This window comes from Dermacentor variabilis, chromosome 7, assembly GCF_050947875.1.
Source record: "Dermacentor variabilis isolate Ectoservices chromosome 7, ASM5094787v1, whole genome shotgun sequence".
Taxonomy (NCBI): Eukaryota; Metazoa; Arthropoda; class Arachnida; order Ixodida; family Ixodidae; genus Dermacentor; species Dermacentor variabilis.
In genome coordinates, this window is record NC_134574.1 from 55937434 (window position 1) to 55952925 (window position 15492).

The 15492-nt window shown below is 45.5% G+C and overlaps 1 protein-coding gene across 1 annotated transcript; it reads right to left on the minus strand.

Annotated features, from left to right (window-relative positions):
• Positions 1–810: 810 nt before the first annotated feature.
• Positions 811–13640, minus strand: LOC142588645 (cell adhesion molecule 1-like). Its single transcript, XM_075700471.1, has 4 exons — positions 13628–13640; positions 8517–8810; positions 7232–7492; positions 811–1183 (listed from the first exon to the last, which is right to left on the minus strand). Exons 1-4 carry the CDS (start codon positions 13638–13640, stop codon positions 954–956), a joined length of 798 nt encoding a protein of 265 aa, XP_075556586.1. The 3' UTR covers positions 811–953.
• Positions 13641–15492: the final 1852 nt, after the last annotated feature.

Here is a 15492-nt window from a genome sequence, read left to right on the forward strand (position 1 = left end):
GATAGACCGTCTATATTTTATATTTAAATTTTGGTGTATGATATCTTGACTTTTACAAGCGCGCTAGTTTGTCCAAGAACACAAACCATTGACAGCGGGGTGTGTGCTAGCGGGTATAATTTTGGAAGCACGGTGCCAGCCGTACGTCACGTGTATCGGCACGGCACACGGCTAAGGGCCGCACTCCATAGCCGGCACACCTCTTCTTCTAGCTTAACGTCTCGTGTATCTCTCCACATCTTCCTGCATCTCTCAATAGCCTTCGTTTTCTGACGAATAAAATAACTGATGGAATTATTGATGCGGTATCGCAACCGTAAGTCGACAAACTCACTCATGAGTCGGCTCACCCAAACTGAGATAGAACCATCAGTTTGAGTGAACGCGGCTAAGTACAGTTTTCGTGAGTTTGAGTCTGAGTGAGCCCGGCTTCGTAGAATTTCGGTAGATCTGAGTCCGGATCAGCCCTTATCAAAAGAAATAGCTTGTGTGTGAGTCTGAGTGACATATTATTTCATTTGACTTACTTCTAATTAGTAGGAAGGCGTCGTCATGGCAGCACAAGGGCCTTCCTTTTGTGACCAACATATCAATGTATATTATACGTGAAACGTATGATATACATTTATTACCTTGGCACCTTCTCTGTGACCGACTCCTCCCAGAACAAGAACTTGTTCGATGGTCAACGGAGGCCGTAGGCACGTTTTGTTTTGTTTTTTAGTTCGTCTTTCGTTTTCAATCCGAAAAGAATTTCCGTTTCTTTTGGAATTGCACCTGAAGAATCAACGGAGCTCTGTTCATTCTCTCCATTCGTTCCATGCTGCAATGCTTCCAAAACATTACCATTTTCCACCGATGGGCTGGTCAATCGAAAGCATAGAGTTCCTATGATTGCCACTCTTGCGGTGCAGGGAAAGGAAGTGTGCGACCTGTAGAACTGAACGTCCGGTCTACGCTGGCTTGTGCGCGTCACCGCGCTCGAGCGATGCTGGTGGTCCACTGTACGACGCCGCGTGGAGCACGTCGCCGCTTTGCCGCCCTCTGGTCCGACCTCGCACTCCTCGCAGCCACAGCCGGCGTCTGTTCCATGCCAGGATGCAGAAGAAAGCAACGAGCAACAGCAGCAGAGCAAGCAGGAGAAGCAGGGCTGCTGTAAGGGCCGTCGACATTGTTGCCTTGCCTGCGTAGATGGTGGAGGCACCAACGCTCAGCCTAGGTTTGCGTGCCACCAGAGGCTTAGTGGCAGCAGCCGTCTGCTGCGGAGTGCAGCGTCGCAAACTGTAGTGGCGGCAGGCCCTCCGCCTTCATCATAACAGCCCAAATAAACTGCAATATACACATATATTCTAATGCACATTGTAAAGGATTGAAAGAAATCCTCGCCATGCGTGATCTGATATTGCAATGCTTGGTGCTACCGCTGTTCAGCTGTGATAGATGCAGCTAGACAGTTACAGCTTTGTCAGCAGTCATCTTCTCACTTTACTTTTCTTCCTTTTACTTAAGAAAAACAACCATTTACTGCGACAATGTTTAGTGCCAAAGAGCCACGTGATTACGCGCACGAACAAGAGCCATTGTCAGAGCCAAGAGGGAAATTCGGAGGCACTTCCAGCAAGGGGCGTAGCCAGGGGGGGGGCCTTATGGGACTTCAGCCCCTCCCCCCCGAAATTTTTTCGTGCTGTCAATGCACCGCCGACCAAAGCAACCCCCGGCGCCGGAAATCATTCTGGATTTTGTCTAGAATGTCTTTTTCAGGCTCGAAAAGACATTTCACCTCGAAATTGCAAACTCGGGCTGGATTTCGTGGCAACGCCCAAGCACCGGGAGTCACATAACGCAAGCAGCCCTATCCGAGCACAAAGTTTCAATGGCGTTTTGATGACAAACGGGCTCACCACGGCATCTCGCGGAGGCCGCGGAATATACGGAGCCCATGGATATCAATTCCGAAATTTTATGGGTATAAATCTCATAAACTTTTGATATGAAAGCTGCATTGACATTTCCAAAGTAGTGCTTTAGATTTTCAATTGCGGAACTTTGTGGGTCTAATGCTGTTATAAACATTTGACGCCAAAGGTGCATTGACTTTTCTAAAGTCTTGCATTGCAACATACAACGGGACAAGCCAAATCAGCACACTATTGGACAAGTTGACAAAGCACGCAGCGAGGTCCGATGAGACGAATCATTGTGGTGGTTCATTTGTGCCATCATGTCACATAAAAAATATCAGTTTTTTTTTCACCTACGCCAAAGCATTCATGTTAACCCTCTACTGCACCTTGTTGCATTTACGCAACATTCTGATGAACTAAAGCCAGCCAAGGTAACCACATTCTTATTTATTTTTCCTACTCTGACTTTTATTCACGAGGACACATTGAGCGTCTTGAATTTTTTTTTGTCTTGCTATACTATAAACCGCGGGCTTCCAGAGCCAGCCAGAGCGCCTACGTTTTTCTCGTGTTGCCCTGACCACCGCGTGGCGCACTTTGGTGCGTGTTCGGTTTTCTCTGGCAGAGTGGATTTTCGCCTGGCAGAGTTTCAGACGCTTTCTGGCTAGCAGACGAGAAAAAGAAAGAATGGTCGCTCGCCGCCATCACTGTCGGGACTCAACGGATTGCACCGCGTTCGCTTGAGGGCAACCTCTCCGGAAAATCTTGGCTTGCCGGTGTAGGATACCGATCAGTATGCGTATCGTTCTCTGTGGACCAAGCGTGTCACTTTTTTTTTAGATATTCCTTCGGTAGCCACGTTAGGTGCGCAAAGTAGGCATTCAATTGTGGCCAACATATTTTCCTTGGGGCTTTTTAATTTCGGTGTCCCCACCCCACAAAAGGAAAGAAATACATTGTTGCGGCGCAGTGAATTGTTGCATGATGAAAGTTCGATTTTGCTACTTCTTCCTTGGCGGAAAGTAATGGGCCACCGGACGCTTCGGTTGCCGGATACTCTTATTATAATATTGCGATAGCAATTATATCGGCACTCCAAGCGCATTCCTGCCGTCACTGTCGCCCTCATGTTTCGTATAAAGTCCAAGGATATTATTACCGAGCGCCGCATGCTGTATGTGCTAGTGAAAGCGCACGGGAAGGAGGGGGGGGATGGAATGGGTGAGCCGACGATGGTGACTCAGTCTTGTGTGCGCAAAGGAGAAAAGCGGAGAGCAAGCTAGTCATCTTCCGTCACGCGCGCTACATCGGGGGGAGTGGGTGGAATGAGGGCGGTATCTAGGATTCTGTGAATCTGTGATTGCACAACATGTTTATTTGCTTCGTTTGACTCATTGTACACCGTGACTTTTTCTTAGATACGTACATTTATTGGTGTCTTATACGCACATTTAAATATCTTGTTGGGAGATTTTGTGTATACGTACAGTAAACTTTCTTTCCAGTGTCAATTTTTGTCCTTTATCAAGCTTTGTCTTCGCATTTGCATATCCCATTGTATCTTCGCTCTTCTAATGCACGAGCGCGAGTCAAATGAAAGTGAGCCTATCTACCTCGCGCCATAATGGTTCGGTTCATTATCTGCGAGGCATGTGCGTAGATGAGGGGGATGCCTCATTTACAAAACTGACACGCAGGTGTGAGGATAAAGGTTCTGTGATGCTCTCATACATTCGGTTGAACATGGTTGCGTGACATATTGGAAACTTCAAAAGTTGAACAGCGTGGTGCCATGAAGTTTTTGACTGCTGAAGGTATTTCGTAAAAAGAAACGAGTCGCCGTATGGCTGCCGTGTACGTTGAACATCGCATTTCATTGGCCACTGTGAAGCGTTGGACCAAACGGTTCAAAGGAGGACGTGAAAGTTGCAAAGACGATCCAAGACGGGACTAAAGCCAGCGTGAAATCACCTTTAACAAAATTGCAAAAGTTGATGAGGTGATGAGACAAGAACGGAGAATAAGCATCGATGAACTGGCAGAGCGTCTGAACATCAGTCACGATTCGGCTCAGGTCATAATTCATGAACATCTTTGCAATCGACTTTTGTGTGCGCAATGGATGCCCAAGATATTGAACCACCGTCAGAAGACAGAGAAGTTCGGCACTGCCTTGAACTGATCTGATCCGGTATCACAATGGGGGTGACGACTTCTTGTCTGCACTTGTGATCGGGGACGAACCGTGGTGCCACTACTACGAGCCTGAAACACGAAGGCAAAGCTTACAGTGGAAGCATTCGAATTCACCACGCCCAAAGAAAGCAAGGGCCATCATTTTCGCCGGAAAGGTGTTGACTTTTTTTTTTCGATCCTCAGGGACCATTACGGATAGAACTTGCTAAGTCTTGAGAGACTATCAATTGTTTCCGATACTGTGAAACGCCGGAAAGGTTGCGTGTTACAATCAAGAAGAAACAATGTGGAAAATTGACGAATAGGGTCATCTTGTTCCACGACAATGCCCGACACCACATCGCTGATGTATTTAATACAGAACTGGCAACCTTCAGGTGGGAAACGCTGCAACATCCGCCACACAGCCCAGACCTGTCCCCTTGCGACACCCACATTTTGGGGCAACGAAAAAAAAAACAAGCTCAAGGGAACCACATTCGTGTCGGACGATGACGTGAAAGAGTCAGTTGCAGACATTTTGAAGCAGCAAACCAAGGAATTTTATGAGACCGGAATCACGCGACTCTTTAGTCAATGGGACAAATGTCTAAATGCTCATGGAGACTACTTTTAAATAAAGTAGCCAGTTTGTCATATATTCGCATTGGCTCACTTTCATTTGACTCGCGCTCGTATATTTTGCAGAACTGCTTTTTATACAATTTGCGACTATAATTTCGGTGCAATTACTCACGATACACGACCGGTGACAGCTGCTCCTGCGTGATACATTGGAACAAATGCCAGCGTCATTGATATTTTGCACTGCCGTTGCATACGTACATGAATGTAAACACGGTCCTTGAATAACAAAGTTTCATTAACGTATTTGTCCTCAACTTGTTCATTTCATGGCCTTTACATTTTTCATATCAGCGGCATGCACTGCTTTGCTGGTTTCGATCTGACGTAGTTCTAAAGTTCGTGTGATATTTTCTTCACTTATTAAATAGACAAAAAAGACATGGACATGGAAGCATTGATATCAGTTATTTTGGACACAATATTTGGCACATACGAGTATATTCTTTTATTAAGAATGATATATTTTACTTGTTTTTATGGTGCGTATAGCGTTCAAGAATTCGTTTGCAGCATCTTTGGCAATGGCAATGCAACTATTATTCATGTATTTGATGCCTCGACAAATTGTTTAAAAGAAATCTTTAGCTCGGGCCCCACTCCGACGCGGCCTATTTAAATACATGTAAAACGCAGAAACGCTTTTCTGAGATAACCTCTGGATCGCTTTTAATGAAATTTATTGCATTTGAGAGAGAAAGATGAACTGTAGTGTCTGTTGGAAGCGGAATTTCGATTTAGGGCCTGAATTTTGTTTAAAATATTTCGAAAAACTTCTGCTCTGGATCAAGAACAGATATCGCGGTTCTGTCAACGGTATCTATTATAACAGTCAAAGCGGGCAAATTTAGTATATCAATTTGTACCTTACGTAAATTGGTTACGTTGTGCACAAGGGTTCTGCAAAAGCCGTGTTTCCGTAATACTAAATTTTTTTGGTTCATGTGTAGAATATCAATTTTGTCCGCTGTACATGTGCTATTCGATTAAATTCACAGAATTGTGATATCATTTTTCATTGTTGAGTTACCGAGATTTAAACTTGATAGTTTCGGTTCCTGAAAATTTGTGATGTTGGCCAATTTTAAATAGAGAAATGAAGACCTAAATCCAAAATTCGAAACAAACGGTCACTAGATTTTAAGTTTTTTTGTTTTAAATGCAAGAAACTTCGTTAAATTTGGTGCAGCGGTTGCCGTGAAAATGAATTCCCCTTCTACGTGTATTTAGATAGGAGCACCCGAGCTAAAGCTTCCTTTTAAGGATGATGCCGAGCTGCAACGTAAGCCACCCCCCCTCCCCCCGAACGAAATTTCTGGCTACGCCACTGCTTCCAGCCTGCTGTTTATTTCGGGCATTGTGTTCGAACTATATACAGGTATGTATGTTACGACGTTTTCACCAGGCTTCAAATTTTTGACATAAAAAGGGCGACGTGGGGAGAGTTGTGGCACCGAAACACTTCACCCTTCGAGTCTCTCTGATACGCCACTGTCCAAAGCTACTGCTTCTACTGTTCCTCCAGAGCTTTTGTCTAGAGCTACTGTTTCTAGATTATTGTAGCCGACTGCTCTGCGCTAAATGCATTGAATCGGTCATTGTCATACTTTCCTTCCGCATTGAATTTCGTAACACCTTATGGAAGTGTTCCACGTGAATTGTGCTCTTCTACATCCCATGTCCCAACATGATACCGCATTTTTGTAATACGATGGCATTAAAGGCGGACTGCGCGCCCGCTCTCTTGGTTGTTGTATCACGAAAAATATGGGCCGATCCCAAAGGCAGGGCAGTCCAACGTCTAATCAAAGCCCTAGCTATCACGCATGGGGGAGGGGAGATATGCGAGAAAATGGCACGTAATGTACACACAAGAAGTTTCAGATAGCGTCTTCGGCACGATAAAGGCATGCGTGTTATCGTAGCCTGATAAATAGAGCATTGGGCTGCTCTGCTCTAACTTAAAGCCGCGCATCACCCATTGTTTACGTATCTAACAGAAAACTCGAGGTGTGTTCAGCGTATGAGAGCGGCATCAGTGTGTGTAACAAATCGCAAGTTAGCAAAAGATACAACGTATACAAACGTCACTATACTAAATGGGAATGTGCGAGGTCGCCCGTTATGCACGCGTGTACAGCTGCGTGCTATCGCCTATACTGAGAAAGCTAGCGCGGGAAATACTGGCCTAGTTTTGTTCTTTAGAATAACCCAGGCAAATTCGTCTGAAGTGAAGGAAGAAACACGACCCAAAGCTAAAGGCGTTTAGTTTTTCGCGTTTCATCTGCTGAATTTCAGGAATGTGCGAGCCAGCGAGCTCTGCTTATGACCATCGAGTACAGCGTTTGCTTTGCCGGCGTTGTCCGGCGTCCTGGTGTTTACTCATAGAGAAAAAAAGTACGGACGAATGAAAAACTGAGCAAGAAACGCCCATTATACCCCTGGAAGCCAAATAAGGAGCGCGCGATGTAACATTGCGGAATGGAGAACGCAGGGTATCTCGTTACCGTGTTTCTCGAGCAGAATGAGCCCCACCGGCCGACTAGACGCTGTGCCAAGAGGGTTCTCGGCGGCGCAGGCGTAGTGCTCGAGTCGGCCTTGCCTCTGGCGCCACCGAAGCACGGTGGACAGCGGGGGCACGTCTCGCAACGGCTCACCGTCACGTGTCCAGGTGAGCCGCAGCGGCGGCGGGTTGGCGTCCACCCGGCAGCGAAGACACGCCCAGCCCGCTGCTGCATTGCACGTCTCCAGCTGCACCTCGGGAGCGTCTGCGCGCAAGTACGCCGAAGAACGTGAACGATTCGTGCCCGGAGTTCGGAAGTCGCGTTTGAAGTACGTGCGTTATTCGCTGCTAATGGCCGAACAAAAGATTGTCGAACTATGCGTCTAAGTTGCCTAAGTATGCGTAAACATTGTGCCACTTGCTCATCTCCACGCAGCTCATGTCGTTATAAACGTTGTGAAACTTGATTTGGCCAGCATAAACACTTATTAATTTTCACCGATTCTTATCTACCTTACCGAACATTATTACACCTTTCTCAACTCTTATTGGTGCTTATCAAACTGCATGCCCAGCAAAGCTGTTGCAAAACCACCACATTTGCTGAGGGGGGCATTCAATGCTTTATTGATGGTTCGGATGCTTGTTTCGAGCTTGTTCTTTATTGAAACATATGCTGTTCTGTGTGTTGTATGGATTATTTCAATGAATGGACACTACTCACATCATTTTGTTGAGTGCTTGTTGACTCTGCCTTAAATGAGCCATTACTTACGGGAGTATGGCCCATTGTTTAGGGATGTATTAACCATTGTATTCGTTTTACGTGACACGGGCAAATTTCTTGTAGGGTTGTACATTTCTCCAAATTTCGCAAAAATGTTTCATTTTATGGTCTAGGTCGTTCTATGTAACTCTTGTTCTAGGCACTTACATTGTTTTTAAGAAAAAAGAAGTGCCTGTCGGCAGCTCCAGAAACCAGCTGTTCCGGGAAGGTTGCGGCGTGTTCCAGAAAAGCGGCCAACACGCGACGATCAAGTAACTAATTTTGTATTGTAAATGATTAGTATTGGACTCTATACGAAGCGAAGCTTGTATAAAGCGTCTAATTAAACGCCTTACAGGTAACGGCGACGCGCACAATTTACTGATGGAGAAGGTAAGCTTCACTATAAAAATTGCTCCCTACGTGATGGAATCGGCTGATACAGCGTAAGGGTGCTTGTGCTCGAAATCTCCGAGAGATGCCGTCGTGAGTAGCATGCGTATAACGACAGCGGCGCCCTTACAGTGCACGTCCAGTCGTCGCGAGTCCTGCACGGGCAGGACGGCGGGAGTCTTAGGGTTACTGGCGGCGCACACCAGGCGGCGTCCGTGGTCCGCCGGTGACGGTCTCAGCGTGACCGTCGCCGTGCTCACGTTCCGGCCGTCCCAGTGGCTGAAGGCTGAGGCCAGCGGACGGCCCCCCAGCGTCCAGCGCAGTGTCGGCTCGGGACGCGAGCCCCAGGCGACGCACTCCAGCTCGGCGGTCACGCCGGCCACCAGGGGACCCCGGCGCACGAGCAGGGCCTGGAAGGGAGCCACTGCGCCGGAGAGTTCGAGACCACTTCAGTGAACGCACGCGTTGGTAAACACGCATAGAGTTGGTTTGCGTCGAACGCCGATAAGTGTGCTTTAGGTCTGGAGAACGAGCTGTAAAGGAGAAAACCGAATATGCATGAAAATAACGAGAGGATGACTACAACGTAAGGGGGTCTTGTGAGAGGCCGCTGAAAAAGAAAAAAAAAGCATATATTACGATTATAATGCGGAATGATACCGCAAAGGAGCACGAAACGACGCATTACAGCGCATACACGCATGGCGCTTTATACATCGTTAGACCTTCATTAACAAAATAAACAGAAAGGACGAGTGAAAGCACCGTTTAGTCCTTGCTACAATGGCGAGAACGACGTTGTCCTCATTACCACCACGGTGATTAGAGAGGCAGCATTTCAGAAGTGCTGGCGGCAGAACCGAACACGTATCCATTCACGGTAGAGATCGTTTGGTGCCCTTTGGTTTAGCCCGCTGCAGTTTCAATTGCCAGAAAGAAAAAATGCATTATATTTGTCTAACGAACCAAAAGAAAACGCGAGGCACGTTCCCAGGCCGAACGTAAAAAAAGCGCTCCTGTTATATTTGCGCTAATACGGTAGGTTTACTGAGCACATCGTATATAATATGCACAGGTGTATGAAGCTACCCATGGCAGAAGAAGATAGGTTGCTGAAGCCAACATTTCGACAAGGGTACACTTGTTTTGCCACAATAACATTGCAAGCCTCTATCTTCCTGTGAACCCAATGTAAAGTTTCAGTGGATTCCCTCCAACATTTGTATCTCAGGAAACGAAAAAGCTGATGCGCTTGCATAAGCAGCGCTCTATCATCCTCCCAAAATCATTGCTCCGAAGAGTAATCAAGTGCAAAAATCTGACATTCGAAATCACTTTGCGTCGCTTTGAGTTCCACCGCATATGCCCTGCGTAACCAAGAGATTGCACCGAGAGAAAGCCTCACTTCTATATCGAATAAAGACAGGATCTGCTAATACACCGGCCTGGTTATTTAAAAGGGGGCGAATCAATTCTCCGAACTGTACGGCATGCAACGAGACAGGAGACAGGAGACAGGAGCACTTTTTGTGGTCTTGCCAGCAATTCCAAGATGAAAGAGACACTCTCCTGAAGAATCTGCAAAACAAGGACCTTCCGCATGCGCGCCTGCAACACCTTATATTTCCCGAGGGATCAGTTATACCCCGCAAAGAAACTTCACGTCTCCTCATCGAATTCCGAAGAGAGACTGGTTTGATACACATATGGTGAAACCCTTCAGCGGTATTGTGCGAGACGCTCGGGCGGAGCAATTGCCGGCCTTGTTCGCCAGGCTAAACCCGCCTGCTGCTACAATTCACCACCACCACCACCACCACCACCATCTATTTGTTATATGAAAGCCAGGAAGACAATTGAGCATATTTTAGAGCTCAGTAATCTTTCTTACTTTCAAGTGGCGGTGCGCTGAAACTCATTTACGCGCCCATTAGACAAGGAAACATGATGGTAGGGGGCATGTAATGGGGACAAGAAAGAGCTGTTGTGACGACAACGAAAGAAACGGCCGGTTGCGCTGTACCCTGATCCCGTTTACTTCACGCTTCGTAATTGTCACACTACAATGACGGATGAACACTCTTGCTATTCATGAACAATATATGGTAAACTATTAAGGCTCGCACTTGAGCCACAGTATCGCGTGATGCCAAGTTATAGTGTTCATGATGCCGCTTGTAATCCACATCTAGGAAATCTGTGCTGGATGACATCTTCATTGAATTTCTAAAGCCTTTGTTTCTGTGCTTCATTCTAGGCTACTATAGTAAAACTGAACACCATAGCTATACTTAATAAATGTCGTCTTTTTTCCTGGATAGCCAGTTTTCTTCAGTTGTTTCATTCAATTCAGTAGAATCTTTCCACGTTGACGTCACCTGCGGTGTTCTTCAGGGGTCCGCAAAGGCACCTTATTAATCCTTATAAGTTTTAATATATATTAGTGACCTCTTTTGCAGCCCCTCGTCTAAAGTTAGTCTTTATACAGAGGATCGTTCTCTGTATGAAACCATCATTTCATTCGAGACCATTACTTTCTCGTCCAATGTTTCGTGTCTTCTTGCACTTGGTCTAAAACATCGTAAGTTACCGCCATCTTTAGTGAAACAGTCGTCGCGTCATTTACCAACCGATGGAGCTCCTTTTCTTTTGGCTATTCTTTGAATGGCGTTCGGGTTCGCCCTAAAAGGGTGTCTGAGTATAAATATTTAGGCGTGATTCTAACAGAAAACCACTCTTCTTCTAATCACATTGAATATGTAAACGGAAAAGCACTAAAATAACCAGTCTATTTGCGCCGCGCTTTAACAAAGACCCTCGTGACATAAAACTGCCTTTATATAAAACTAAGCGTATCCACGTTCTAGAATACGTGTCCGCGGCTTGGTACACCTACAAACACTGCGGAGTAAGCTCCCACGAGAACGTCAAATGAAAATTGATTCGTTTCATTACAGCCGCATATTCTCAGCACAGGATCTATAATCAGCGAGCATTGAAGGACTGCTTTCGCGTCATCACATCGAAGCTTTGAAATTTTATATGCAATTAATAACTCCACCTCTGGCCTTTTTTACTGTAACCATCTGACATTTACAAAAGCAAGTTGTCCCCGCAGCTCCCACGCTTAGAACTTAACACCTTTAGTTACTCAGCCTACCAGCACATTCAACTACAGGGTTTTTTTTTTTTCATGCATAATCAAGCCTTGGAATTTTCTGCCCGGTAACATCCGTTCCTTACCACTAAACTAGTTTAGTTGCCACTTGGGAACACCTTTATAACACGTGAATTGCTTCATCACTATTACTGTTCTTTTCGAGTATGTGTTTGCGGTTCAATGATACTTGTTTCGATTACTTCCTTGTGCTTACTTTGTTGTGTTTTACTGATAGTCTGTAACCTTTCGCACTCCTGCTGTAGCCCTTAGTTAGGGCTGCTGCATATATAAATAAATACAAACATACAAGGTGCTTCTCGTACATAAGTGACCTACCACCTCACCCTGACAGTGAAGGACATCGAAACTTTGCGCTAACGAAGACTAAACTCGCGGCTGCATAACATGCCCCAAGCCCGCGCATGTGACCATGATGCCCACGCCTCAGTGACAGCGCCTATTAGCGCTGTTACTGAGTCGCTATCGGCGCTGTCAGTAAGTTGTCAGTTAACCGTTGGCTCCGTGTAAATACACAACTGTTCTTATCCATAGGCAGGGGTACGCAGAAAGTGTATTTAGCGGAAAAATAGATACGATTTACGGCACACGTCATTCGAGACGCGTGCATCACTGTGCTCACTTATGCAGGCTGCGTTTGTCGCCGGCTAAGGCTCTAAGTAATGGCAACGCCGCGCATAGAGTTCAAATAAATTGGCAATTTCTCGTGAGCTAAAAATTGAATCAATCAAAATTTAAGTCATAAATTTAGAAGCACGTGTCTCGCGCAATGGCGCGTTATACGCGAACACTTTGCCATCTGGAAAAACTACCAGCTTTGTTCTCCAGGAATGGCGTTCCAAGAAAGAGTTGAACTTGTAAAAGCTGTTCCTTATGCGTTGTCGACCGGGGGTCTCTATTAACAAATGCATGATAATCGCAGTTCAAGTGTAGCATAAGACACGCCACAACATAGTATATAGAACCGAACATTATAAAACTGCTGTGGCGAAGTATACCACTGAAATAAATATGCTGAAAGTAAACCAAAGAAAAATAAATCAAGCACATGTCACAATGTGCAAACAAGTTCAGCACAAAACTAGCATTATCAAATTCAATTTGTATTTATTTGCAGCAAAAATGCTGCGCAAACATGCTTTGGAAACTGCAGCAAGCATGCTGCGCGAGACGAGGGTAAAAGAAAAGCTCTTTAGGACAGCTTGAGGAGACCTGGCCACCACAACGCTGAGCAGCACGTGGGGGATTGGTGAAGAGCGCAGTAAAATACAAAGCACAGTGCAATGCAACAACCTCTAATCTTGCAGATTCTAGAAATTAGATACATGCTGAAAAGCTGAGAGAAAAAAAAACAGCTTCAGATCAGACATGACATCCCAACAGACCCATAAAGCGGTACAATGTCACAGAATACTTAGTAAAACAACACAGAATACTTGAACAAGTTCAAAGTACACAAAAAAGGATTGTATCACGGTTTAACAGGAATTCGCTTCCAATGGGCTCCTATATATAGATATTTTTGTCAGTTCGTTTAATGAAGTATTAGACAAGTTAATGTTTCAAGTCGAGTTATTGTTTGTACCTATAGTTACCGACAGCCAAATCTAACAGAGAAAATAAGTGGGTATGTCCCGAAACGATTCCCTGCTAGTGCCATGGTACGCATAGTGGGGGTTGCTTTATCTAAGTGCGCTATGGCGCGCTGCAGCCAACGGCAGCTCATTTTACGATAAAATCAGCCATGAAAGCGGAATACACGAAATGTGCGCAGAAAGTGAGCCTCACAGCCTGGGTCCGTGCACGGTAGTAATCGTACTGTATGGAGAGAGGAAGGGAAAGTAATAGAAATGTAGAGGGATTAACGACATCGCTACAGGTTTGCTACGCCACACTGGGGGAGCGGGACGCAGGAAGAAAAATGCCCAATTATGCAATTGTTGGTGCTATGGAACTCTATGACCGAGAACACACAGACCTCTACGTGATTTCCAACAAGCGCCATGCGCGAGAGGAAATGTATATGTGTGTGATGGGGTAAACTAATTAATCTCGTTGCGCACCTGGTTTAGTCATTCTCCAGTTCGGAGCTTTGAAGATTCCAATAGGCAACGTGCGCCCCAGTCAGTGAGACAAATTATATTAAACGTATAAGTCCTTCTGTTTCCGTTTTGAATGATAACAGGTCCACTATTATATTGGCAGATCCAGAAAGGGTTCCGCAGTCCTCTACTATGACATGCCTCCTAATCATAACGTGGTGTCTGCGCGTAATACCCTAGAATTTAATCATTTACAATCAGGGTTTCATTGCCTATAGACAATGAAAACCTGATTGTAAATCCAAGCAAATATATATATTTGCTTGGATAAGCCTATACACCCCCCACCCTCTTTTTTTTTTCATTTTGCCTTTGACCCTCGTAGGAGAAGTCAGTATCGTTATTATTGCATCAAAGTTCACTTTATTCTTCACCTTTTGCCTGTAGCGTTTCCATGGCCTGTGTTCTTTCTGTTGAAACAATGAGCAAGATAAAAAACTGCGTCACTCTTGTTGTTCTTCAGCGCTTGCATTCAACTTGGCCCAGCTGTTTAGCTAACACCCGCCAAAACTAGTACGCATACCACTCGCTTCTTTCTGGCTCACAACATGGCGTCAAGCGAGGTGAAGGTCGATTCATGGCGGTCTCCTCCCAATATTGGAACAAAAAACACAGATGAAGAGGATCTCGGTCGCACTTACAGAAAACGTCCAACGTGACCGCCGCCGACGCAGCACCGGCCACGGGCCGACTCGCGGTGCAGCGCAGCTTCAGTCCGTGGTGACGCCGGTCCAGCGCCTCGACGCGCAGCAGCGACCCCGTGCCGCTCAGCCGCACCGTCGTGCCAGCCGCGGCCGAAGACGAGGGGCCCCACTGGTCTTGCAGCTGCCAGCGGATGCGTGCACTCGGAAATTCTGCGGCAGCCGCAGGATTTCAAATTTTGTAAGCATAAAGGTAATCTGTGGTGCAAGTGCACATAAATATATCTTTACAAGTTAGGATGCCAAACTCTGAAGACGTTTGCCGAAGACCAAAGCCTAGTCCGAAGACCGTAGGTCCACCGACGTCGAGAAGGGCAACGCTAAAGCATACCAGTATAGACAGCAAGACGACGAACGTAACACTGAAAGTAAGGGTGCCTTACAAATAATTACGAACAACGAATAACAGTATGCAGATAAATATATGAAACCACCACAAGGAAGCTTAATAACGCGAGGCAATGAGGGCAGTACGGCCATAAAATTAGGAGACGAAGACAGGCTTTTGGACTTTTTCTAAATTATGATAGTTGAGTCGCGCACTTTACAATTAATCCGTGTTTGGCGTTACTAGCGCATGATTAAAAGGACACGAAAAGAAGAAGCGGACACCAGAAACGATGGCAAGAAAAAAAGAAACTGCGTTTGTAATGTCTGTGTCTTGTCTTTATGTACCGTTTAGACTGCTCTAGTAATGTGAATCAAGAATCCAGGAACCAACTATTGGGTTTAGCAGCGAGACTTCATGTTAGCTGGCAAATAGTTCCAAAATTATACGGGTGATAATAACCAGTATTTTATTTTGCAAATATTGTGAACTCGTGGTAATAATAAACTTTTCTTCGACACTAAACGAGTATTATTAGTTCTAGGTAGTGAGGTTTTGTTAATAGCTTTAAAATACAGCTGATTATTCGTAAAAAACGCACAGGTACCATTGCATTGAAATAGCTTGCTTATGTGCCCGCAGGTACATTCCCTCACGGAATGCCCCAGAAGAAAGTTTCCAAGCCACGCTTCTGTGTCAATGCAAGGTACTTCCTGTTGTTTGCTGCTGACATTTCATTGCAGTTCCTTGTGTATAATCGTGTTAAACGTAATAGAGACATTAAATTGCGTGAGAGA